The sequence below is a fragment of the Hemicordylus capensis genome, chromosome 7, assembly GCF_027244095.1.
Source record: "Hemicordylus capensis ecotype Gifberg chromosome 7, rHemCap1.1.pri, whole genome shotgun sequence".
Lineage (NCBI taxonomy): Eukaryota > Metazoa > Chordata > Lepidosauria > Squamata > Cordylidae > Hemicordylus > Hemicordylus capensis.
This window is the reverse complement of record NC_069663.1, coordinates 34876010-34899943: the sequence shown is the minus strand read 5'-3', so window position 1 is coordinate 34899943 and position 23934 is coordinate 34876010. Positions and strand designations below refer to the sequence as shown.

General features: G+C 48.6%; 1 protein-coding gene across 3 annotated transcripts in view; it reads right to left on the bottom strand.

Annotated features, from left to right (window-relative positions):
- Positions 1-12093: 12093 nt before the first annotated feature.
- The window catches only part of COL9A2 (collagen type IX alpha 2 chain), a 69196-nt gene continuing 57355 nt past the window's right edge, over positions 12094-23934 (bottom strand). For all 3 annotated transcript variants that reach the window (XM_053267678.1, XM_053267679.1, XM_053267680.1), the window contains exons 27-33: positions 23713-23757; positions 21566-21598; positions 19553-19699; positions 17971-18025; positions 16980-17168; positions 15193-15270; positions 12094-13714 (exon numbers count right to left, since the gene is read on the bottom strand). In XM_053267678.1, coding sequence (XP_053123653.1) covers positions 13509-13714; positions 15193-15270; positions 16980-17168; positions 17971-18025; positions 19553-19699; positions 21566-21598; positions 23713-23757 — 753 coding nt within the window. In that variant the 3' untranslated portion in view covers positions 12094-13508. The remainder of the gene's footprint in view (positions 13715-15192; positions 15271-16979; positions 17169-17970; positions 18026-19552; positions 19700-21565; positions 21599-23712; positions 23758-23934) is intronic.

Sequence of the window (23934 nt, the reverse complement as noted above, 5' to 3'; positions counted from 1 at the left end):
TTCATTCCGGTAGTATGTAAGGGAGAGAGAAATTTCCATCTGCTTTCTCTGTACCATTCATAATTTTATAAATCTCAGTCATGTAAACTGAAAAGCCCCATTGGAAATGTGCTCCATCTTCTTGATAACTTTATTTCCGTTGGATGGGGAAGTCAAGGATGGGGAAGTCAAAGATGAAGTCATGCTTCATATTGAGTCTGACTACTGGATTATAGGAACACAGAAACACAGGAAGCTGCCATATATTGAGTCAGACCACTGGTCTAGCTAACTCAGTATTGTCTACACAGACTGGTAGCGGCTTCTCCAAGGTTGCAGGCAGGAATCTCTCTCAGCCCTGTTTTGGAGATGCTGCCAGGGAGGGAACTTGGAACCTTCTGCTCTTCCCAGAGTGGCTCCATCCCCTGCGGGGAATCACTTCCAGTGCTCAAACTTCTAGTCTCCCATTCATATGCAACCAGGGCAGACCCTGCTTAGCTAAAAGGACAAGTCATGCTTGCGACCACAAGATCAGCTCTCCTCAAAGTTTAGCATTGTCCACTCTGACTTACAGCAACTTTCCAGGGCAGGTTTCTCCCAGTCCTGTAACTGCATTGAACTGGCAATGCCAAGGGTTGGCCCTGAGACCCTCTGCATTCAAAGCATGCACCTGTCCTTTGATCTATGGCACGGATTAACTTCAGGTGTGCAAGAGCTACTTTGGTGTTCACTGGAACTCTAAAGTCCACCAACCTGAAGAACCCAGTGGAAAATTGGTGGCTCAGAGTCAGAGGTGGAACCAATTATTCATTGCATCGGATGACGATACATCAGTGCTGGATTCACCCATACACTGAGATGATCTGCATTGGATGCTAAGCAATTGGATGCTAAACGTATCCAAGCCAACAGCTGTGATGCTGAAGATCAGACATTCTAATAGTCTAATTAGAGGAACATAGGAGCCTTCTACCAAGTCAGACCCTTGGTCTATCTAGCGCAATATCATCTACACAGACTGGCAGCAGCTTCTCCAAGGTGGCAGGAATCTCTCTCTCAGCCCTATCTAGAGATGCCCAGGAGGGAGCTTGGAGCCTTCTGCAGGCAGGCAGGCAGGTGCTCTTCCCAGAGCGGCCCCATCCTCTGAAGGGAATATCTTATAGTGCTCACATGTGGCCAGGGCGGACCCTGCTTAGCAAAGAGAACAAATGTGCTTGCTACAAGACTAGCGGACTCCAGATCTGAGACCCCTCCCCAATTGGGGGACTAGGCGGACAGGTTTGGCGATGAGGCGGTCTGGGAAGAACCTATGACACAAACCCCGAGTATCCCGGTGCCACTGGGACCCTTCACACCAGAAGAACCCAAGCCAGCACTTTCACCACACCCCAAGGACATGGCCTTGCCTTCTTCATCCAACACAGAGGACCCCCCACCTAAGTCAGCACTGGAGCCAGCCCCTTAAGACATTGAGCAAGGACTAACAAAACGTCCCTTAGGGAAGGGACAGAGACAGTTCCCTCTGCTTGGGCAGCAGCCATAAAAACCCACAGTCTGCTGGGGTATCATTCTGTTAGTGCTGTAGTACCCAGCTCCTGTGGTTTTGCTTGGCACTCAGTCACCGAATGGTGCAGCAGGGAAATGACTTTACTAGCAAGCCAAATGTTGCTGATTCGAATCTCTGTGGGTATGTTCCCCAGACTATGGGTCACACCTCTATCGGGCAGCAGCGATATAGGAAGGTGCTGAAAGGCATCATCTCATACTGTGCGGGAGGCGGCAATGGTCAACCCCTGCTGTATTCTACCAAAGATAACCACAGGGCTCTGTGGGCGCCTGGAGTCACGTTACTTTAGCCAGGGTGCCAGTTCCCTGCACGCGGCACTGTCCGAGGTTCTCCTGGATTCCCTTCTCAGTGGAGACCCCAACTTAGCTCAGAGCAAGACACTTTTTTGATAATGCTGTTGTTGAGCAATTGTTAATCAAAAACGCATCCTCATCTAATGCAGTAGATCCCAGTAGATCCCAGTAGATCCCAGTCTACTTTCTGCCTGCTAAGGTGCAGGGGTCAGTAGGATATATGTGTTCAGATGTGAACAGATATTTGTTACAATAAAAACGTATCTGTATCATAAAGCTGGAGATGAAATTTCCACATTCTGTGGCATTATATGTTTGATTGCAAAACAGATGCCCTTCTATGGCCCATCCTCCAATAAGGCTATATATATGTGGGGCAGGATATAAATTTGTCAAATAAATAAATAAATCCAATCTATTTAGGATTAGACAGAGACCTCAGATGTCGAGACTTTTTGAAAAGGCCCACACAGTTGAAATCTGAGAATGTCTGAACAACAAATTCCGAAGTTGAGAATATCAGGTAGACCCTTTCCCATCCTTTACAGCTACCACCTCCTTCTCTTTGATTTCTGCTCTCCGAGTTCAGGTGTTCTGATCTCTGCATTTTTCAGTGCCTAATAAATTCAAACGGTTTTGAATTTTCAATGGTTTATGAAATTTGATGTGCGGCAATCTCTCTTTAGAAAGCAAATAGTGCTCCCTACTGCTAAAAAGAAAGAATGAACACTTTGGATTTGAAATGCTCGACTTTGCTGCAAATACAGGGTTGATGTGGTGATGCGAGACTTTTCTTTGCTGGGTTGCCTAAGGGTGGCCTAGGTAGAATTTTGTAATGGGACGGAGGCCAGAGGTGCTGGTGCTGCCAATGCTCAGAAAAAGTAAGGGGCAGAGGAATGATGTAGGAGAAAATACTTCAGCCTTTTCAAATCCACGACTCACCTATAATCCAAGCGGCAACACAGACCAAATGTGTAATTCCTTTAGTGTCCTTGTCCCTTTCTCCCTTTCCTCCATCTCAGGTGACCAGATATATAGGAAGGCACAAGCTATTTGCCATGCAGGGAGGCTGTACCTGCTGAGTTTCCCTCTTCTAAGTGATAATTAGAAGTACAGGGCAGAGCTACACAACTCCAGTCCTCCAGCCTTGGTTGGACTACAACTCCCATCATCCTCAGCCACAGTGACCAAGTGTCAGGAATGTTGGAAGGTGTACTCCAGCATCTGCAGGAGGAGGCCCAAAGCTGTGCAGTCCTGGTATAGGGACTCACTTCTCCTCTGTATCTGGCTTCCCTGCCTCTTTCTCAGAGTCTTTGAGGCTATTCTCACAACTGCAGGAAAGCGGGCTCAGGGAGCCCAGCCCATTTTCCTGCGGTTGTGGGAACTGGCGGGAGATGTGGGGCTCCTGGCAGTTAGCCTGCTTAAGTCCCCCCGCCCGAGGTTAGCGGAGTGAGTGCTCCGCTAACCCCGTTTTACTCATCGTATGTCACTGCACCGCAGTGGAACATGAGTAGGCCCCCAGCGGGAAGGCTACAAGCAACCTCCCAGCACGGGGGTCACCTCAGAATGCCCTGCATACTTGTGTGGGGCATCCTGGGGCTTCCAGGGGCCAAGCGGCACCTGCTTCCCACTGCCCAGACTGGCTCTGTGACAGCTAAGCCTGCTCTCCCCGCAGAGCCAAGTAAGGCTTTCCACCAGGAACGGAGCGAGGCTGGCAGCAGCCCGTGTGCAGTTCCTATTGTGGCCCCCTGGCCACACCCCCTGTGTCTGACATCACACATGGGTCCCAGCTAGCCATGCCCCCACATCTGATATCAGATGTGGGGGAGTGGCCTCCCTTCCAAATGGGGTCACACAGCCCTGTTTGGAAAGGAGATCGACCCACGCTGCGTTGTGCAGCGTGGGTAGGAGTGACTCTCCCTGCCTTTAAGGCAGGGAAAGTCACTCCAGCCGTGCTGCCAATGCAGCGTGGGAAGATTCCAGCTCCAAATGGGGCTGCGCGTCCTCGTTTGGGACCAAAATGAAGCCCCCACGTCTGACGCCGCACTTGCGGCCCCTGATTGGTGGCGGCCTGGGTTCTTTGAACAACTTTGCCCAGTGGTGGCTCCGCCCCTCCTCTCCACACTGCTCATGTGGAGAGCCTCAGTGTCTTCACTTTCCACTGTTTTTCTGGGTTTTAAAAAAATGTGTACCTCCAAAGAACATGGTAGTGCTAACCCTGCTGAGGCAAGAGGCATCTTTTAAAAGTAGTGATTCTCTTCCTTGAGCAGGGGGAGTTGGCCCTCTCCTTCCCCAGCACAGCATCCTTCCAGTGGCTGTTGCTGGTGGCTGTCTAATGTTTCTTTTTTAGATTGTGAGCCCTTTGGGGACAGGGAACCATTTTATTTATTTGTATCTATGTCAACTGCTTTGGGAACTTCTGTTGAAAAGCGGTATCTAAATATTCGTCGTATTCATCTAGTGTGAAACTGTAGCAAGTGCTATGGCTGCACACTTTAGGTCAGGGTGGAAAGATGAAGGTTCGCTATTCATGGCCCCATGCACCAGCTGAAGGTTAGTTTACAAGCCCAGGTCAGACAAGATAGCAGTGCTGGAAACAAAAGCCCTAAATGGGAGTTATTCCATCCGCAATAAGAACAGAGCTGGTCTTGTGGTAGCAAGCATGCCTTGTCCCCTTAGCTAAGCAGGGTCCACCCTGGTTGCATATGAAAGGGAGACTAGAAGTGTGAGTACTGTAAGATACTCCCTTCAAGGAATGGAGCGACTCTGGGAAGAGCAGAAAGTTCAAGGTTCCCTCCCTAGCAGCATCTCCAAGATAGGGCTGAGAGAGATTCCTGCCTCCAACCTTGGAGAAGCCGCTGCCAGTCTGTGAAGACAGTACTGAGCTAGATGGACCTATGGTCTGACTCAGTATATGGCAGCTTCCTATGTTCCACAGAAGGTTGGTGCCAGTGGAGAGCTTATGTACTCAGCAAGAGTACCACCCCTGCCTGGATCTCTACTCCAGAGGATGCATCCTAGGTCCCTTCCCCTGCTTCTCCTTCATAAGTCCATTGGGAGCGAAGCCCTGAGCAGCCAAATCAGTACCCCCCCCCCTTCAGAACTGGAGCTCCATCCTGGAGTAGCATTTCCTCCACTCCCAGGGACTCAGAGATGATGGAGGGGGCTCTGAGATAGGAACAGAAGCCATGCAGTGTGCGGGGTGTGTATGTGTGTGTGTGTGGGTGACACCAGATCTACAGTGCTGCAGGGCTCTTCTGAGGGTGTGACTTGCCGTTCCATCCCTGAAAGATCTGGAGCATGTGGTTATCAAGGACTGAGGCTGGGATGAGCTCCTCCTCTTCCTCTGATGGAATCTCCTCTGGGTCGTTGTCCGGTTGAACTTCAACAGTTGGTGGTTCCCAAAAGAACTTGGGAAGCTGGCAATGGAAAGAATTCCTGTAGGGTCAGTTATGAAATGTTACTGGGTGAATCCTCTCCCTTCCACCTCTTTCCCTTTTGGTTGACCCTGCTGTCTCAGCGGCACAGATGCTAAAAGCATCTTAGGACAGAGATCTGCCTTTTGCTTCTGTTCCTCTCAGGGTTGCTGGTCTGGAGGTGAAGCTGCCAAGCTGAGCTGGGCAGTCTGGAAGCAGCTCAGCCTTGACCTGAGCAAGGACTAAGTCCAGAGCCAAAGAATGTATCGGGTTCAGGTGGCATCCCATTGGTTCCTTAGGCCAGGTGACTCCTGCTGCACTGGTATTTCCAACACAGCCTTCCGTTCTGACTTGCAGAATGGTACTGAAGCGACTGGGCACAGTTGGCAGCTGGGGGAACAGCACCCTCTTCTGGAAACCTGCCATGGCAGTGTGGAGGGTAAGTCACCAGGTCCAGCTGCCCGAGTCCTTAGCATGAGTCTCCTGCCACCTTACTGTAAACCAGGGCTGCACAATTTTGGACCCTAGCTGTTGTTGGACTATGGCTAATGGCCACTGGATGATGGGAGTTGTATTCCCACAACATCTGGGCACCCAAGGTTGAGAAGAACTCATGCCTTTTTATTTGTGCTAAACCATCGGTGGACATTGCACTGTTTAGAGCAGGACGGCAGAACTTTGAGCCTCTGGCTATTGTTAGACTATAACTCCCATCACCTCTGACTATTGGTCACTGTACCTAGGGAGGAAGGGAACTGTAGTCCAATAGCAGCCAAACAGCTAGAGGCCTTTGGATGATGGGTGTTGTCGTCCAACAACACGTGGGGACCCACCAAGGTTCGATAACTCCTGCCTTAAGGTAAAGAGAAGAGTCACATTTATTCCCAAATCAGTGAAGGCTTGTTAGGATGGCGGTATTCTCTTTGGCTACCTCCAGTCTCTTGAAATTAATATTCATAGCAGTTCATTCTCGCCGTCCATTACAATTAAAGCACCAGCAGGCTTTTATTTTAAAAAACATTTGGCTACCTCGCTTTCAATTTACCCAGAAGGCTAAGATGACGAAGCCATGACAGGGCTGTTTCTTAGCCTTCTTGTACCGATGATTTATTGTTATCTGGGCTGAAGTTTGGACGATCGCCTGGCCTTTCATTCCTGCAGAAATACTCACATTTCCATCTCTCTCCCCTGTCGCTTTAATGGCATCCAATCTTCTGTTTATACAATGAATATTTATGAAGGGCCTTAATGAAGAAGATGGAGCATGTGAGGAGACGGGGGGAGAAGGGAGAGTTTTTGTTCATATTTGCCATTTGTCAGACACATCACCCAGCCTCGTTAGTATGCGAGCGGCTTAATTCCTTGATTAAATTTCATCTTACAAATATAATATTGAAAATTAACTTCTACTTTTTTTATCTGAGGAGGAGGGGGGATTGAGAATCAAGGAGGGTTGGAGAAGCAATTTCCTTGAGCGTGCCACCTAGCATCGTGGGGACAGAGAATCACGAAGTTTTAGGATTGGAAAACACCTTGGAGGTCTTCAAGCACCAGCTGAGTGCAGGAAACTGCTGCAGCTTCAGTGGCAGATGCCTGTCCAGCCTCTGCCTAGAAACCTCCAGCAAAGCAGAGCCCACCACTGAATGAGGCAGGCAGTTCCACTGTCCAACAGCTCTTACAGCTAGGAAACCCCCTGCTAACTGAGTCAAGAGGCACCTTTTTAAAGTGGTGATTCTCTTTATTGAGCAGTGGAAGAGCAACTGGCCCTGTCCATCCCCGGCACAGCAGCCCTTGCAGCAACATTCTGGACCAGTCTTCAAGGGCAGTCACACGTAGAGTGCATTGCAGTAGTCTAATCTGGATGTAACCAAAGCATGAGTGACTGAGGTCAGGTCCAACTTCTGCAAGTAGGGGTGCAACTGGTGTACCTCCCATAGCTGGTAAAAAGCACTTCTGCACACTGCCGCCACCTGTGCCTCCAAGGACAGCGTCGGGTCCAGAAACACCCCCAAGCTGCGGACTTTGTCTTTCAGAAGGAGTGTGACCCTGTCCAAGACCAGATTTACCTCATTACTTGGACCTCATTACTTCTACATTGTTTTGTACTGTATTTCCCCCCACCTCCTCTGCTTCTTGATCCGTTATGATTTCATGTGCTGTGTATTTTTGTTTCATGTTTTAATGCTGTGTGGTAAGCCACCCAGAGATCTGTCATGGGGCGGCTACAAAATAAAGTTTATCATTATCATTTTCATTATTATAGTCATAGAATGGCAACATTATCTACTTGTGTGTTTCCAGGCCTAATTTAAGGTGCTGGCGTTGACTTTGAAGGCCCTAAATGGTCTGAGCTCTTTGGTACAGTATCTCATAGAGCCCCTGCTCCCATATAAACCTACCCAAAGTTCATGATGAGTCAGTGAAGCCCTGCTTCGAGTTCCTATGGATCTGGAAGCCAGGCAGTTTCAGAAAAAATAGGGCCTTTTCAGGTGCTCACAATAAATAAATAAATGCCTCTGAGATTGCCACATGATTCTGATGAATGGTGCTTGGGAAATGATGCTCAGCTGCTACAAATATTCTCCTTTGGTCCTTCCTATGATCCTAAAAGTTCCCTGTCTCAAATGGAGCACAGTTGCTATCTAGGAGATCCAACTGGATCTTGTCTTTCTTGGTCTTGCAGCTGGAGCTGCAATTATAAGGGGAAAAGATTAGGTTGGGTTCACATAATCACAAGGATCCTGGTTAAAAAGGATTGGCAATTTCTGTGGAACAGATTGAGGCTATTCACACGATGGGGTGAAATGGGGCTAGCGGAGGCCCCATTTCGCCCCATCGTGTGAACCACCGGGTTCGGCTGCAGGCCCGGTGGCTTCTAGGCGGGTGCCCCGCCTAAGTACCCCTCCCTTAAAACCAGGTTTTTGAGAGGAAAGTAACGTCACCAGTAAAACTCCTGTTAAACATACAGAGCTGGCTTTATTACAGTCTAATCCGTGGGGCCTGACCTTCAAGGAGCCTCTTCTCATGAGCAGTGAGAAGGGCTCCAGAGCGGGCTGCGGGGAAGGCGGGTTAAAACTACCTTCTCTGCAGACGATTACGGTGGTGTTGCTGGGCACACGCCCTGAGTGCCCAGATGATTACCCGCGCGCCCAGGCAGCAGGGAGGACCAGGGGCCGGGATGTGTTGTCCTGGCCCTCAGAGATACCATGGTGATGGTGTACTGTACAAGTGTGCGGTGCATCATGGGGATTCCTTCTCCCCTCCCTGGGCTCCCTGCAGTCTGGCAGCCACGGCTGCCACACAATTCAATAAACGAGTTAAAGGGAACACTCACTCCCTTAAACTTGATTTGAAGGGGGGCTGCTTTGGCAGGTTTGTCACCCTGGAGCCACCAGGTCTGTTTTAAACGCATGTGCAAAACCAGTCTGGGCTTCCTTAGCCCAGTTTTGCACACGCACGTGAACAGCCTCAATATGTGCTCAGAGTTGTGGTTTCAGAACCCTGGAGAGTTCTAAAGAAATCGTAGCAGTTGTCTCAGCTCCATCCACAACGAACATCCTCCTACTCTGAGCTGCAACCAGCATTTGAACTGTGAAGATGTTACAGTTAAGTGAATGGTCAGATCCATGCGGTATTATTCGCAATTAATATGAATCTCACAAAAATGAACGTTAACCCTCCAAACGGAAATATGAAAAGAGCTTCAGATTTTGGCCTGGGTGGATTAAAGCTTTGGTAAAATTTTAGGGACAAAACAAAGACAATGAAGAACCTTGTGACCTTAAAAACGTGACACAGACGTCCAGATGGTGTTGGACTACAAGGTTATTGTGACTAGGGATGATGGGAGTTGTAGTCCAAGAACAGCTGGCGACCCGCCATTGAGAATCCCGGACAAACTGATTGTGGCATGAACTTCCATAGATTAGCTTTCATAGAGATCTACAGTTTTTATTTATTACATTTATAGCCTGGCATTCTTCCATCATATAGAAGGCTTCCTAAGAGGTCTCCCATCCAGGTACTGAACAGCTCCACCAAGCTGCAGCAAGGTTCATAGGATCATAGGAAGCTGCCTTCTACCAAGTCAAACCATGGGTCCATCTAGCTCAGTATTGTCTACACAGACTGGCAGCAGCTTCTCCAAGGTTGCAGGCAGGAATCTCTCTCAGCCCTATCTTGGAGATGCTGCCAGGGAGGGGACTTGGAGCCTAGATGCTCTTCCCAGAGTGGCTCCATCCCTTAAGGGGAATATCTTACAGTGCTGCATCATACACCTTCAGGCCATGCCTTGAGGAAAACTTTGGAAGTCTGAACGCTGTTTTAAGCCTTCGATCCTAATTTCAAAACAGCCATTCCCTCAGACATGGCTGAAGTGTGAAAGCTTTCACCCCTCTTCTATGTAAACACCCTACACCAAACGACTGTGGCAGACGCAGTCCGTGCTGCACTTAAAAACGGCCAACTACCAAGTGTGTCTGTCCTGCTACAATCATCACCTATGGGAGAAACTGTCATCATACTTAGAACACCTACCGCAAGATAAAAAAAGAAGGGATACTGTCTCTACAGAAGGAGGCTCTTTGCCTCAATATGCCATTCTTGCACACTTCTTGCTATGCTACGGATTGTGTGGCCAGAAATCTGACAAACACCATTAATTTACCGACAGCCTAGGTCCGAAGGATGTGGCAGACGATGATAAACTATAGATTACTCAGCCGGGGGTGGGGGGGCCTTTCCTCACCTAAAATAGAGAGCTGGAAGGTTGGAAGGTTCCTGAACAGACCTCCATGCATGAGCGGAGCCCATCTGTGTGAGGGACAGGGACCATGTTGAAGAAACTAGGCATCTGTCATCTGGCAGATGCTTCTCCAGCTCCTTTGATGCTTGGCTTCTTACGTGCTGTGATGATGTCAGGACCCAGCTGGCCACTGCCTTGGAAGAGACCCTCTTGGAGGAAGAGGAGGAGGAGGCCTCAACTGAGCCCTTATCCTAAGGAAAGTTCCCTAGATCTGACAGACCCTGAGCAGCCAGGACATGTCACTTCTCTTGCAGACCACTCCCCCACCTCCACCAGTGATGCTCCTGTCCTGTCCCCAGAACCCATTCCATCCCCTCTGGAACCCCAGAAACAAAGGCAATGCCACAACAAGGCTGAATTCCAACACCAGAAGCAAAGCGCTTGCCCGGCTGCTAAGGGCCTCCCACCTCTATGGACCTACTTAGGTGGACAAGGAGACCAGCTCAGTCACCTGCTTTAGATTAGGGCTTCTGGATCCTACACCATCCCTCCATTTGAAGATAGCCCTTGCTGGTTCAACAGCCCCCTTTTTGAGCTCTTGCCTCCAGATCCGCCTTGCTGGACAGATGATCAGAGAAGATCAATTTCCCTGTAATCTTGGATGTGACACCTGGACTTCCTCACATCACAAGGGATCCTATTTTCCTGAAGGATTCTCCCCTACCCTTTCCAAGGAACATATTCTCTCTAAGAGGGAGAGGGCCAGGTCAATACATCTGTCCTCTTTGATGGGGGAGTTCTCCAACTAGGGTTATGCCTTGGCACTGTTTCTCTGGGACAGGGATGTGCCAAGAGGACTCTGGGAAAGGGAAGCCATTGCATTCCTTCCTCCTTTGGCACATCACAATCTTTCAAAGACAACTTGAGTTTTGAAACAATTTTTTTCTGCAGCTAAGGACTAACAGCAACACATAACAGGAAGCCAGGTAAACATAAGTTAAAGATACCTTAGGATGTGAACTTTTCCTTTCTTTTAAAAACCTGTGCAATCTGACTGCCCAATTTGATTTTTTAAGACAAGGCTTTGTTGGGAAATTGATTCTATACTCTACCGATGCTACTATAAGGTATCAAGTTACTACAATTTGAACCCATCTAAGGTCTGAGGGGATCCTTTTAAAGTATTTTGGAGACCTCCACAAGTATTCAGGTTTTATGAGCTGTCTGGACAGCTTTGAATAAGACCAGTAGGGGTAGCTGTTGAGGTATAGGGAGAACTGGGGAGTCTGATATTACGCTTTGGGTTACCTGCATCCCACTGGTAACCCTTAGGATCCCCATAAATGCTCCATGTATCTGATGGGGCGGGATTTGGGCCATGAAATTTTCTTCCACAATCACTGTGCTAATCCTTTAAGGTGTCATGAGACTTTGTTGTGTTGCACACTGAAATCCCCTCTGACGTTCTGGCATCGACTAACAACCCCAAACCCCAGATTTTAGAACTGAAGTTTAGATCAGATTTTGAAAGGTAGGTGCCCTTACAGTCTTACTCGAATATGATGACTATTCACATCCCGCTTTTCAACAAAAGTTCCCAAAGTGGTTAACACAGATATAAACAAACAAATAAAATAAATAAAATGGTTCCCTGTCCCCAAAGGGCTCACAATCTAAAAAAGAAACAGAAGACAGACACGAGCAACAGGCCCTGGAGGGATGCTGTGCTGGGGATGGATAGGGCCAGTTGCTCTCCCCCTGCTCAATAAAGAGAATCGCCTCTTTTAAAAAGTGCCTCTTTGCACAGTTAAGCAGGGGTTATGCTCAGTTATCATGGATAAAGGGCTCGAAGGGCTGTGTTTTCCCTTTTACACCCTCCAACTAAACATAATCACCACATTCTAATTATCTTACTGATCACAGTGCCAGCAGGGTCTTCCAAAGCAGTCCGTCAATCCCCAAACACAGGCAAGATCCACTAAATTAATCATGAGGTGGATTAATTACCCCACAGAGGATAATCGTGACTGAAGCACACACTAAAGAAAAACGAACTTTACTAGTCCATTACACACAGAGAAGCAGACACATCAGTTAAGTTCATTGACATTCATTCCTCATTTTATTGTCTGGTCTGACTAGCTATTTTTTGTGGAAGAAAAAAAATATTGATTTTCTTAATTAGTATTTATAAAATAACCTTATTTTACAAAGATTTACAGCTTTGGGGTGATAACTCACTGCCTCTGGTGTACACTATTAAATAAATCGACCACAAATTATATACTATAAAAAGGGGGGGAAATAGTAATGCAGGTGGGGAAAACCAGAACAAATTTAAGGAGATCAATCTTACCACGCAAAGACAATATAGCATAACAAGATGATATTAACAGACTAGAGGTTTACTAGAAAGGGGCAAAAACAAGAGAGAAAACACAGTAAATCAAAGCGATAAAGAAAAAAATTATATCTAAAGACAGTTCATAGGAGGTTTTTTTTCCTCTTTTAAGTGATAAAAACTGCCCACAGCACCACATTATTTTTTGCATGGTGAGATGTTTGAAGCAGCCATCCCATGGGGAAATCAGGAGTCTCCACAATGAAGAAAAACACGACATTTCAAGGAATTTCTTTCACATGGTAACTCTGGATTCCCCCCCCCCCATATGACACTGCTTCATACAAGCACTTCTCTACCTGACAACAACATAGCAATGTCACTGGGCTGGTTCTCACAAGCAAAATCGGAGTAGGAGGAACGTCCAGTCAAGGTCTAAGTCTCTTGCACACCCCCAAGAAATGGTTGTGTGTCAGCAAAAATGGAGGCAGGAGGAGGAGAAAGTAATTGCATGCAAGCTGCCATCTGGGTAGGCTGGGGCGGAACGTGCTTTTCCTGCTGCCCACTGCCATCCTACCCAGATGGAGGCGGGCACACCATCACTCCCCCATTCTTCAATCTCAATTTTTGCCAACACGTGTTTGCACTGTTTCTCAGCAGTGTGCACAGCTCAAAAAACCTGGCAGGAGTTCCTCCTACCCAGCCGCCAGTCAGGAGAAAAGACCAGATGGGGTGAGGCTTCTACAACATAAAAAAATAATCCTGTGATTGGCAACAATTACATTGGCATAATGCTTCCATTTTCATGAAGGTGAGAAGGGGGTGGGGTTAATAACAAAAGTAGCAGTCATTTAGTGAGGCGGTTCCACGCTCTTTTTCTGTCCAAGATATTAGGAGGAAGTTCGCACAATATACACACTTTCACTCGTGCTGCCAAATTCACCTTGATTTCAGCTACTCACAGTGGCCAAGTGTTGTTTTCTCACCAGCAAAGCACGAATCCTTGCTGCCCAAATGATAGGCAGAGGTTGCTTTTCCCCAATAGGGTTTTCCGTTTTGGAGGTACCCATCTCTTTGGCCGCAGCCTTGGTTGTGTTGGTCCCTTGATGCCAGTGGTGGAGCCTTTGAGGACACAATGAAGTCAAGCTTGCAACAGAACGTTCACCATTCAGTATGAAGGTCCTTTGACGGCGCCGGGTTCCGTCAGGCGGGCCGAGGCATAGGCAGAAGCTCCTAAGCAGGCAGCTGCCTCACAGAATCCGGGAAGGCCAGCAGGCCCAGGTAGGCCAGACCGTCCTGCTATTCCTGGGACACCCGGAGAACCTCGTTCGCCATCTTTGCCATTGATGGCTTGGCCAGGATGGCCAGGGAGACCTAGAAATACCAAACGAGCATGTTGTTATCTCTCTCTCTCTCTCTCTCTCTCTCTCTCTCTCCACTTCCACAATCACCAAGCCTATCATCTCAAGGGTTAAGAGCCTTGCCTTACGACATCATTGCCCGAGGCAGTGTAGCTCATTGTGAAGACTGAGTTAATGCCTCATCCATCCCTTGGAACATTGGGCAGATTCACACAGAATTCTGCAGGAGATGGGATGCAAGGCCTGTACGCCAATGCTTTACCCCTGCCTGGCCTATGTGACCAGGATCTGCTAGCACTGAGAAACTAAAAGGGGTGGCAAACAGATCACATGAGCAAGACCTACTTAGCATTAACCAGCATAAGCCCCAATTCACAGCCACTGTCCTGTGCATCATACTGTGCTCATCATATGAACTAAGTCTGACAGCTGGGTCCCAGGCCCTGATAGATGAGGCCCATCTCCTCCACCATTCAGCCAGCATTCAAGGCCCAGAAAGAGGGAGACTTTTCCTATGCAATGTTCCCTCTCACAGGGATTCCCAGATGTTGTGGACTACAATTCCCAGAATCCCCAGCTGCAATGGCTTTTGCTTGGGGGTTCTGGGAGTTGTAGTCAACCACATCTGGGACTCCCTGTTAGAGGGGACACTGTTCCTATGATGTCAATACAAACCCTCTCAGGCTCCCAGCCAGGGGCACAGCTAGGTACTTCAAAGATCTGGGGCTCACAGAGCTTAGCCCAGGCCCACAGGCCTCCACTTGGCAATTAACCCTTTTCATCTTCTCTAAAGGAATCCAATGCTCTCTTCCAGTCCTTGGAGCCATTAATCACCAAGGCAGAGTGGAGGACTGAGGCATGAAAGAGTGGATCCGGCACACATGCCCAGGTGGCCCAATGTTGTCAGGGTGGCTGGTCTCAGCCCATCCTTCTGATCAGCCCCCGCCCCGACATTCTGTAGTCAACAGCCAGGAATTCCACTTGCCTGGCCCTTCGTTCCCAACTCCAGTCCTCTGCTTGCTCTCCCTGTGCACAGTACGACTTCCCTAGATACGGATCCCTCACTTGACCACACAAACTGCCTCATCACTAAACTGATGCAAGGGAGATAACTCCACCAACCTAACCGGGCTTCCACCTTTTGGTCCACAATTGACTGGCTTTTAGTCAGTTGGCCGGACCCATACGCAAGAGATGACAGACCAGGGAGGAACTGCAGGGAATGATCGTGCACAGAAGACCCTCAGCAACCTGTGTGTTACTGTTTTATATAGGTTCTTACACTTGTTAATAGGGAGATATTATTTTTATATTTCATACTTGTACTTTTAATTTGTATTTTCATTGTGCATTGTCTTAATCATATTGTAAACTGCTTTGGGATTATTTTAATGAAAAGCGGTATAGAAATGGAACAAACCAACCTTCCCATCTCTCCGATTTGTCTCTGGTGTCTCTCTTAACTTTGGTGGATCTCAGCCGTTATCTTACCTGGTATACCTGGCGGCCCAGGCATCCCTTGGTGACCACGTCCAGGTTCCCCTTGCTCCCCTTTCTCACCCCTCTTCCCTGTAGAATTGGAAGCAGGGAAAGCAAGAGAGTTTGGTCGGAGATGGAGTTCCAGTGCATCAACCTTTTGCACCAACTACCCTAATCACCACTAGGGGCATTGGGAGTAGAGATAGTGAGTAAGGGTCTCCTTAGCTCTTCTGCTTGTCTCTACGACCCCTGATCGGACTCCTCGGGTATTTCCTGTGCCGAAACAGCCGAGTCAGAATCTCTTCCTTTCCTCTTAGAGAGCAGATGGAAACATCTCTCTCCACCTCCCTATTCATTATGTAGTTCTATAGATTAGAGTTAGGTCTTTCCTATCCAAAAGGTGTATTTCACCAATAAATACTGTGTATTTAGTCCTACAAGACTCTCCATGTGTCTTCTCTAAATAGCTAAACAACTCAACTCTGCAACTACTCTGTAACTGGAGTGACTAGCTATTTTAGGGCTCTGCTGATTAATCTGGGGGATACAAATTACAACCCCCAACAAGTTTGACTGCTAGGAAGACTTTGCATCCACTATTACTGTCAACGGACAAGCTCTGCTGTCTTTCCTATCCCTCCCCTCCCTGGCTAAGCCACTGGGGATAAGACAGCGGTGCCCTGCTCTTGCCAATGAAGAAGGAACTTCCGTTCACAAAGGAAGCTCCAACCCTGTAAGACTGATTGCGATTCACCATGCCCCACACTGCCAGTTTCCCCAGGGTTGGGCTTACGCTGCAGATTCACAGGAGCGCAGAAAACCCTCAGCACGGTATACTGAGAGAGCAGAATCCTGTAATACCAGTGTTAGAGCTTCATGGGGAAATCACAACTTTCATTGAAACGTTTGTGTGTCTAGCTCTTATGGTTGTGAAGATAAGCTTGAAAGTGTGACATATGTTTCAGAGCTCACACTTCTAGCCTCCCTTTCATATGCAACCAGGGCGGACCCTGCTTAGCTAAGGAGACAAGTCATGCTTGCTACCCCAAGACCAGCTCTCCTTCCCAGAGCTCTGTTTGCCCCTCTCTCCTTCACCTTGCATGCTGCCTGAAGGATGGCCATTTGTCTGGTAGAGCCACACAGCTCTACCTGACGAATGGCCAGCCTGCAGGCAGCGTGGCTCTCATTAACGCCAGGGTGGGACAGGATGGAATGGGGGAGAGAGGAGCAAACGCAGCTGCAGGAAGGAGAGACAGCTGTGCCTCCTTTGGCCGCCCCGGCTCATTCGGACAAGCCGCTCTTGTCCTAAAGCACTGCACAGTGGTGTGAGAAAGTAAGAGGTAGCACTCCCCCCCTGCTCCCCAAAGGGCCTGCACGTTCTTCACCCCCAAATACAGTCTTCGCACCTCAGCCCCCAATAAACAGTGAGTCTCATCAGATGCACCTCCTCTCTTGAAGAGGAACTGCCTGCTGCAGCATTCATTTACAAACAGAAATGGTCTTGGACTGGATCTCCAGATTAACAGCAGCATCCTCCCGTCTCTGAAATGTGAATTTCTGCCCCCATTGGGAACTCTCTCAAATCAGCACAGGCTGGTCACTCAACCTCATGAGCGAGCAGCCTGAGCGGCTCAAGAAGAAGCTGGTGGGCTTCGTGCTCCTGGGTTGTGGGGGCACCAAAATCCCGAGGGCCAGCCCTGAAGAACGGAGAGGGAGGGAGGATCACAGATGGCTGAGAAGATCATCTGCACTCAGCTGCAGAGATCTCAACAGCTTTCCAGGCACAGGGGCACCCTTACCTTTGGGTCCAGTGTTGCCAATCTGTCCTCCAGACCCTATGATTCCCGGGATGCCACGAGGGCCAGGGTGTCCGTGTGGCCCTTGGTGACCGGGAGGTCCTGGTGGTCCTGGTGGCCCAGGGGGGCCCATGACACCTGCCCCACCCAGGGCTGCTCTTTTCGCACTCACGGCCAACTCAGCCAGCTGTTCTGCAAGGCAAAGAAAGCAGAGAGGGAGCGGTCAGTCGTCTGCTTGCAGCTCAGGCTCCCCATCCCCACGAGAATCGCTACGTCCTGCACGCAGCAGGGCAGACAAAAGAAAGTTCTTTTTCACCCAACACGTCATGAGCTTGTGGAATTCACCGATACTAGATGTGGGGTTGGTCAGCTGCTTTAAAGTTTGCCGAGGAGAGCTCTTGCACGATACCTAAACGGAACCTCCGTGTTAAGAGCTGCTGGGGAGCAACAGCAGAGGAGGAGGGCTACTCACACGATGTCCTGCTTATGGGCTTCCCTGAGGCACTGGGCTTGCCACCATTGCTGACAGGACAATTTATTTATTTATCTATCATATATTTATACTGCCTGATATGTACATCTCTAGGTGGTGTGCAAAATTTAAAAAACACAGACTAAAATACACAATAAAAGGTATAAAACAGTTATTAAAACAAATTATTAAAATTATTAAAATTAATTCTAGTTAAAAGCTTGTGAGAACAGGAGAGAGTCTTGAGGGTCTTCTGAAAACAACCAGAGAAGGAGATGCTCTTACTTCAGCAGGGAACATATCCCAAAGCCCTGGGGGCAGCCACAGAGAAAGCCTGGTCCTGAGTCGCCACCAAATGAGGCAGTGGCAACCGTAACCGGACCTCTCCAGAAGATCGTAACAGGCAGCAGGGTTTATGACAAAGGAGGCACCCTCTTAAATAGCCTGGACCCAAGCCGACAAGGGAGGAGGCAGATACTTGGTCTAATCCAGCAAGCCCTTCTCACACTCTGAAGCACTTACCTTGCAGCATTTTTAGGACTACATCAACTATGTGCTGATCTCCCGTGTCCCTGCCCTAGAAAGGGTGAAGAAAAAAAGATGGACTTTTTTTCTGCTTCAAACCCAGTTAGCAAACGTCTACAGCTTTATAACAGAATGCCCCTTTTTAAAGTTCTGATAGCAAAAAAGACAAAAAGGACAATTTCCTTTCCTTTTAGTTAATAGGATCGGCCATAAGGAGGGGCTGTGACCTACTTCTGAATGTCATGTTCTCTCTTCTGCAACCTTGGCAACAGGGAGGGGCTTACAGCGCTGCAACCTTTGCCTGGATGCAGTGTCCGCTCTAACAGGGATTCCCCCGATGTTGCCGACTCCAACTCCCAGAATCCCCAGCTGCAATGCCTTTTGCTTAGGGATTCTGGGAGTTGTAGTCAACAACATCTGGGAATCCCTGTTAAAGGGAACACTGCATGGATGGTGCTGCCACTTTAGCTTAGAGTTACCATGCTCCCTGGAATCTTGGGTTTCACTTGGATTTTAAGTATCTCACCCAGATTGCTTAGTCCACCCAGATGTCACTGCCACACACACACTTTTTTAAAGCTAAGCTCTAGCCCTCAGAGAAGTGGAGTTATGGAGCAAAATGTGCAGACGCTATTCTGCTCAAAAATTATTTTCAAGCCAATTTACATAATATGCAAATTAGGCACCTGGATTTGGAAAGCCAGAATATGGCAACCCTGCAGTTTAGCTGAATACTCTTTAATCAACTGACTCTCTATAGCAGAGTGTCCCCCAACCTCTGGATAAGTGGAGGTACACTGTTTTGCTGAAGGAGAACTGGGGGTCACTTTACCCATACACCTGCCTCAAAGTTTTCCTCCCAGAATCCCTAGCTGCAATGGCCTTTGGCTGAGGATTCTGGGAATTTTAGTCAACAACATCTGGGGATCCCTGTTACAGGGAGCACTGGACCCAGCAGGCAGCCTCCCCTGTGGGTGGGTACTTGGATCTTGCAAGAATTTGGACTTCTTGTGATTTTATCTAGTGCCTAGATGGTTTACAGCTCTTCGCTTGCTTTCTCTCCCTGCATCGGGGGATGATAGCTTTCCCAGGAGTGTGTAGTGAGCTTTGTGGCTCAGCAGGTATCTGAATGTGGGCCTCCCACGTCCAAATTCAGCACTCTCCCCACCACACATACGGCCAGGGCCCAGCCCCGTTCAACCTGCATGGGCACAAGTTTTCACGTGAACCTTTGATCAGGCCTGCAGAATTATGGAAGGTTGACTTGTAGATGCAAAGACTGCCTACTTAGGCCTGGCAAGATGTCCAAGCAGGAAGAGCCTTTGGCCCCTTCTGGGTATGAACTCTGGCTGGTAACCAGACACCCCTTCCCAGAGGTGGGGTGGGATCACAGACACTTAGTCCTCCAGTTCCCAGAGAGGAATTCCATGAGGGACTTTGGGCAAATCTCCCATTACTCCCACCAGCATCATAGATCATGGCACAGCCTGGTTTTATCCCAGAGAAGCGCAGAGCTTCATGGATGTTTGGGGTTTGGTTTTTTTAATGACAGTGTGAAGCACGACGGAAGCTTACTCACCGGAGCACCTTGAGGTCCAGGCATTCCAGGCACGCCACGCTCCCCACCAAGGCCTCGAGGACCTGGAGGTCCTGGGAAACCTCTGACGCCAGGTGCTCCCGAGTCCCCCGTAGGACCAGGGAAACCAGGCTCCCCCCGGACACCTTGCTGCAAAAGAGGAGACCGTGATAAGGAGCCGCCACCACACCTCACCCAAGAATCCAGTGGCCTCTTTTGGCATTGCAGATTCACCGCTCCAAAAGATTGTCCAGGAAGCCTGTAGGCCAGTGTTCTTCATCATAAGGCTAGGGTGGCCAACTGTCCCACATTGCACGGGGTGTCCCTATTTCCCGGGGAGAAATTCTCGTCCCGTTTGGGACTCTATTTCTCCCGCTTTTTGACTTTGTTTTACTTTGAAAGCTGCCACTGTGCGGGGATGGCAGCAAGAGCTCCGCGCCCACCTCCCAAACCATGACAGGTGGGGTCAGGATGGGCAGTCAGGTGAGCGCGCTGAAAGCAGGCGGAGAGGCAGCGGCAAAGGAGCTCCTCCCTTGGGCCCGCCTTCCTCCCAAATGAAGCAGACTGGGCTGATTTCAGGCCTCTGCGCATTATTGGGCCTGGGTGAAGCTTCCGCCAAATCTGAATTCTCTGCACAGTCCCCCAGCACCAAGTGGAGGCCATCTTTATCACCGTGCAGTGCTATGCTTTGCCCAGTGTGGGGATGGGGGCTCCTGATGGGGGCTCCTTTAAGGGGAACAGAACCCTCTTGAGGCCCTGCACCATCTTGGAAAGCGTGCCCAGAGTGCTAGGAAGTGTAGTCCTTCCCATGCTTCCCTCTGAGAGCTCCGTCTCTTAAAGGGCCCTCTCAGCACTGGGGGAAAAAATGGCAGTACTTTCAGGAGGTAGGCACAGTCAGAAATGGCTGAGATTGAGGGCTTTTTCTGCCAAAGCAGTCCCCACTTGAAAAGCAGTGAAGATCTCTGCTTTATACAGTATAAGGACACATATTACTATGTTGGACAAGGCCAATGGCTTATCCAGCTTAGTAGCCAATATTCCAATGGCCTGTGCCAGATGACACGGAAGTAAGGCATGATTGCAAAATCCTTCCCCCTTGCCTACGGGCAGCCACAGCTCTCTGCTGGCTCAACATGGAGTACCATTTCATCGTTATTATATCAAACAGCCACCATCTTCCATATGTTCATCTTATCCATTTTAAAAACCATTTAGGCAAATGGTCTCCATCTTCATATCCTATGGCAATGTGGAACTCATTTCAGAAGCGGAACACACATTTAATTCGGGTTAATTGTGCATTGCAAAAAGCAGGATTTTCAGATGTTTGCCTTAAACTTGTTGGCAATCCATTTTCTTGGAGTCTGTGCAGTCTGAGAGTGTGTTCCATTCATTCTCTCTACACACGTCTATCCCCACAATTTGAGTCTCTGGCATGTTTCCTCTTAGGTTTTTTTTCCTAAACGGAACACACTCAAGCATTCAAGTTTGTCTCCATAAGGAAGACAATCCACCGGATCCTCTGGAGAATTAAGTTACGCCGGGGTTGTCAAGCTGGTTCTGCAGAGGTTATTGGATTACAACTCCCCCAGACACAATGGCCTTCCAATATTGTAGCTGAAGATGATGGGAATTGTAGTAAAAAACAACATCTGGGGAACCAGTTAAGCCATTTATTTATGTAAACATTTAAAGCTAAAGTGTGCCGTTGAGTTGATGTCGACTCCTGGCGCCCACAGAGCCCTGTGATTGTCTTTGGTAGAATAAAGGAGGGGTTTACCACTGCCTCCTCCTGCACGGTGTAAAATGACGCCTTTCAGCACCTTCCTATATTGCTGCTGCCCGATATAGGTGTTTCCCATAGTCTGGGAAACATACCAGCAGAGATTCAAACCCACAACCTCTGGCTTGCTAGTCAAGTCATTTCCCACTGCGCCATTAGGTGGCTGTTACAACCTGCTTAATCCAGGATGTTCAAGGCAGCATATATTTGCACCTTGTTTCACAAATAATTACCTGTCCTTTGGGTCCTGGCTCACCCGATTCACCCTACAAATGAAGAAGGGAGAGCAAAAACACGGATTACAGAAAATCCCTAGGGGGTTTTTTTGCCCCCAGTTTCGTAGAACTCCAGGCATTAAGGGAAGTCTCTTATGTAGATTTCTTTCATATTATAAACATATTACAAAAAGAAAAAAGAAAAAGTATTGCCTCGGGATCATGCAGACCATAAGGCAGGGGAATCTAGGGAGTGTCTTCGCTTTGTGTCTCTCATTTATGAAATAGAAATAGCAGTGATCTTCTTCCTGGATTACAGACAGGGAGTGCCCCTAAAATGATACTCTTCAAATAAAACAGGCCCAAAGCTATTATTGTGCTATTACCTGTCTAGGGCCTGTTAGGAGTGAGCCTCTTTGCTATTGGCTGAGTTGCTATGAAATCACGGAATGTTTAAAAGCATTCCAACTGCTCAGAGGGAAGGTGTCAGGAACAGAGTAGCATCTCTCCACTTGGTGGGGTGCAGCATTTCTGTGGCAAGTGATAGGGTGGGTGCCGGGATCTGGGAGTGGGTGGGCTGGGGCAAAGTCCTACAACCTGCTCCCCCATGAAAATTTAATATGGTGCTGTTGATGGGAAGAGTGTTGCCACCATCACTGTTAAGTCAGGGCCTAGTGGGGAAGCTTACTGGGCAACAGTGGACAGTCTGGCCTCAGCAGCCACTTCAGAGATTGCATGGGTCACAGGTGGGCCCTTCAGTGGGTGTGGGCTCTCAGGTCCATGCCTAACCACCTTTATTGATGCCACTCCTGGCTGAGAGAAACAACCTTCCCAAAAGGCCTGGCGGGGGGGGGGGGCGGCATTCTGTAGTGCTGGTAAGAAAAAAAGCTGAGCAGCAAAAGAGTTCTAAATGGTTGAGAAAATGTGGGCCAGGAAGTTAAAGAAGGAAGAGGGAGACCAGAGCAGGGAAGTGGCCTTGAATCTCTGGCTCCTGATCTGTGGTGCTATGGCATCAGAAGGCACTGCAGAAGTGGCAGAAAGTAGGAGAGGAGAGCTGGTCTGGGCATGACTTGTCCCCATAGCTAAGCAGGGTCTGCCCTGGTTGCATATGAATGGGAGACTTGATGTGTGAGCACCATAAGATATTCCCCTCAGGGTATGAAGCTGCTCTGGGAAGAGCAGAAGGTACCAAGTTCCCTCCCTGGCAGCATCTCCAAGATAGGGCTGAGAGAGATTCCTGCCTGCAACCTTGGAGAAGCCGCTGCCAGTCTGTGTAGACAATACTGAGTTAGATAGACCAATGGTCTAACTCAGTATATGGCAGTTTCCTATGTTCCTATGTACCACGAGTCAGAGTGGCAAAGAATCACTAGAAAAGCCAAATCCAGCCTATCGAGAAACAGAGCTCAGGGTGGAGATTAGGAACATAGGAAGCCGGCTTCTATCGAGTCAGACCCTTGGTCCATCTAGCTCAGTACTGCCTACACAGACTGGCAGCAGCTTCTCCAAGTTTGCGGGCAGGAGTCTCTCTCAGGCCTATCTTGGAGATGCTGCCAGGCAGGGAACTTGGAGCAGATGCTTTTCCCAGAGTGGTCCCGTCTCCTCAGGGGAATATCTTAGTGCTCACACATGTAGTCTCCCATTCAAATGCAAACCAGGGCAGACCCTGCTTAGCAAAAGAGACAATCCATGCTTGCTACCACAAGACCAGCTCTCCAGGCAAAGGTCAATTCTCCTGTTAAGTTGCATGGGACAAAAAACAACAACCCAGTTAAGAAAAGGGGGAAGATACCCCTGATCCTCCCCAAGAAACTGAGGTTAGCAGAGACAGGTGACAAGCTTAGCCTCCACCTTCACTTTGTTTTTTCCCATAGCAATGAACGTTTCCCTTGACTTCTATAAAGTACTGCACTTGGAAACACTGTCGTGATGAGGTCAAATTTGACACGACTCAGTATCCTTCATCCCCTCCCCTCCAGTCAAAACGATGAAGATTGAGTTAGTTAATCAGAGCATTGTCTGTTTGCAGCTTCTTCTGGGAAGAGGATGGTCCAAGGACTCCGCTAACCCACAGCCAAGCCTGATTCGAATGTTCTTCACCAGCCTTCCCGTGGTCCACACTGATTTTTGCACGTCAAGGAGGATTCTCTTATCAGTTATCTCACCTTCTCTCCCTTCTCCCCAGGCAGGCCTTCAACACCAGGATCACCCTAGAAAGGCAGGAAAGGATCTTATTTTTCAAGTAGTAGTGCCAGACAATTCCATCCTTCAGGCCAAACTCATCCCATCTCACGGCTCCATTCCAACACGTCTTGCATGAGCCCTTATCCCTACATTACTGCATAAGACTCAATTTCCTCCCAGTAATTCCACTGAGTGTTTTCTCC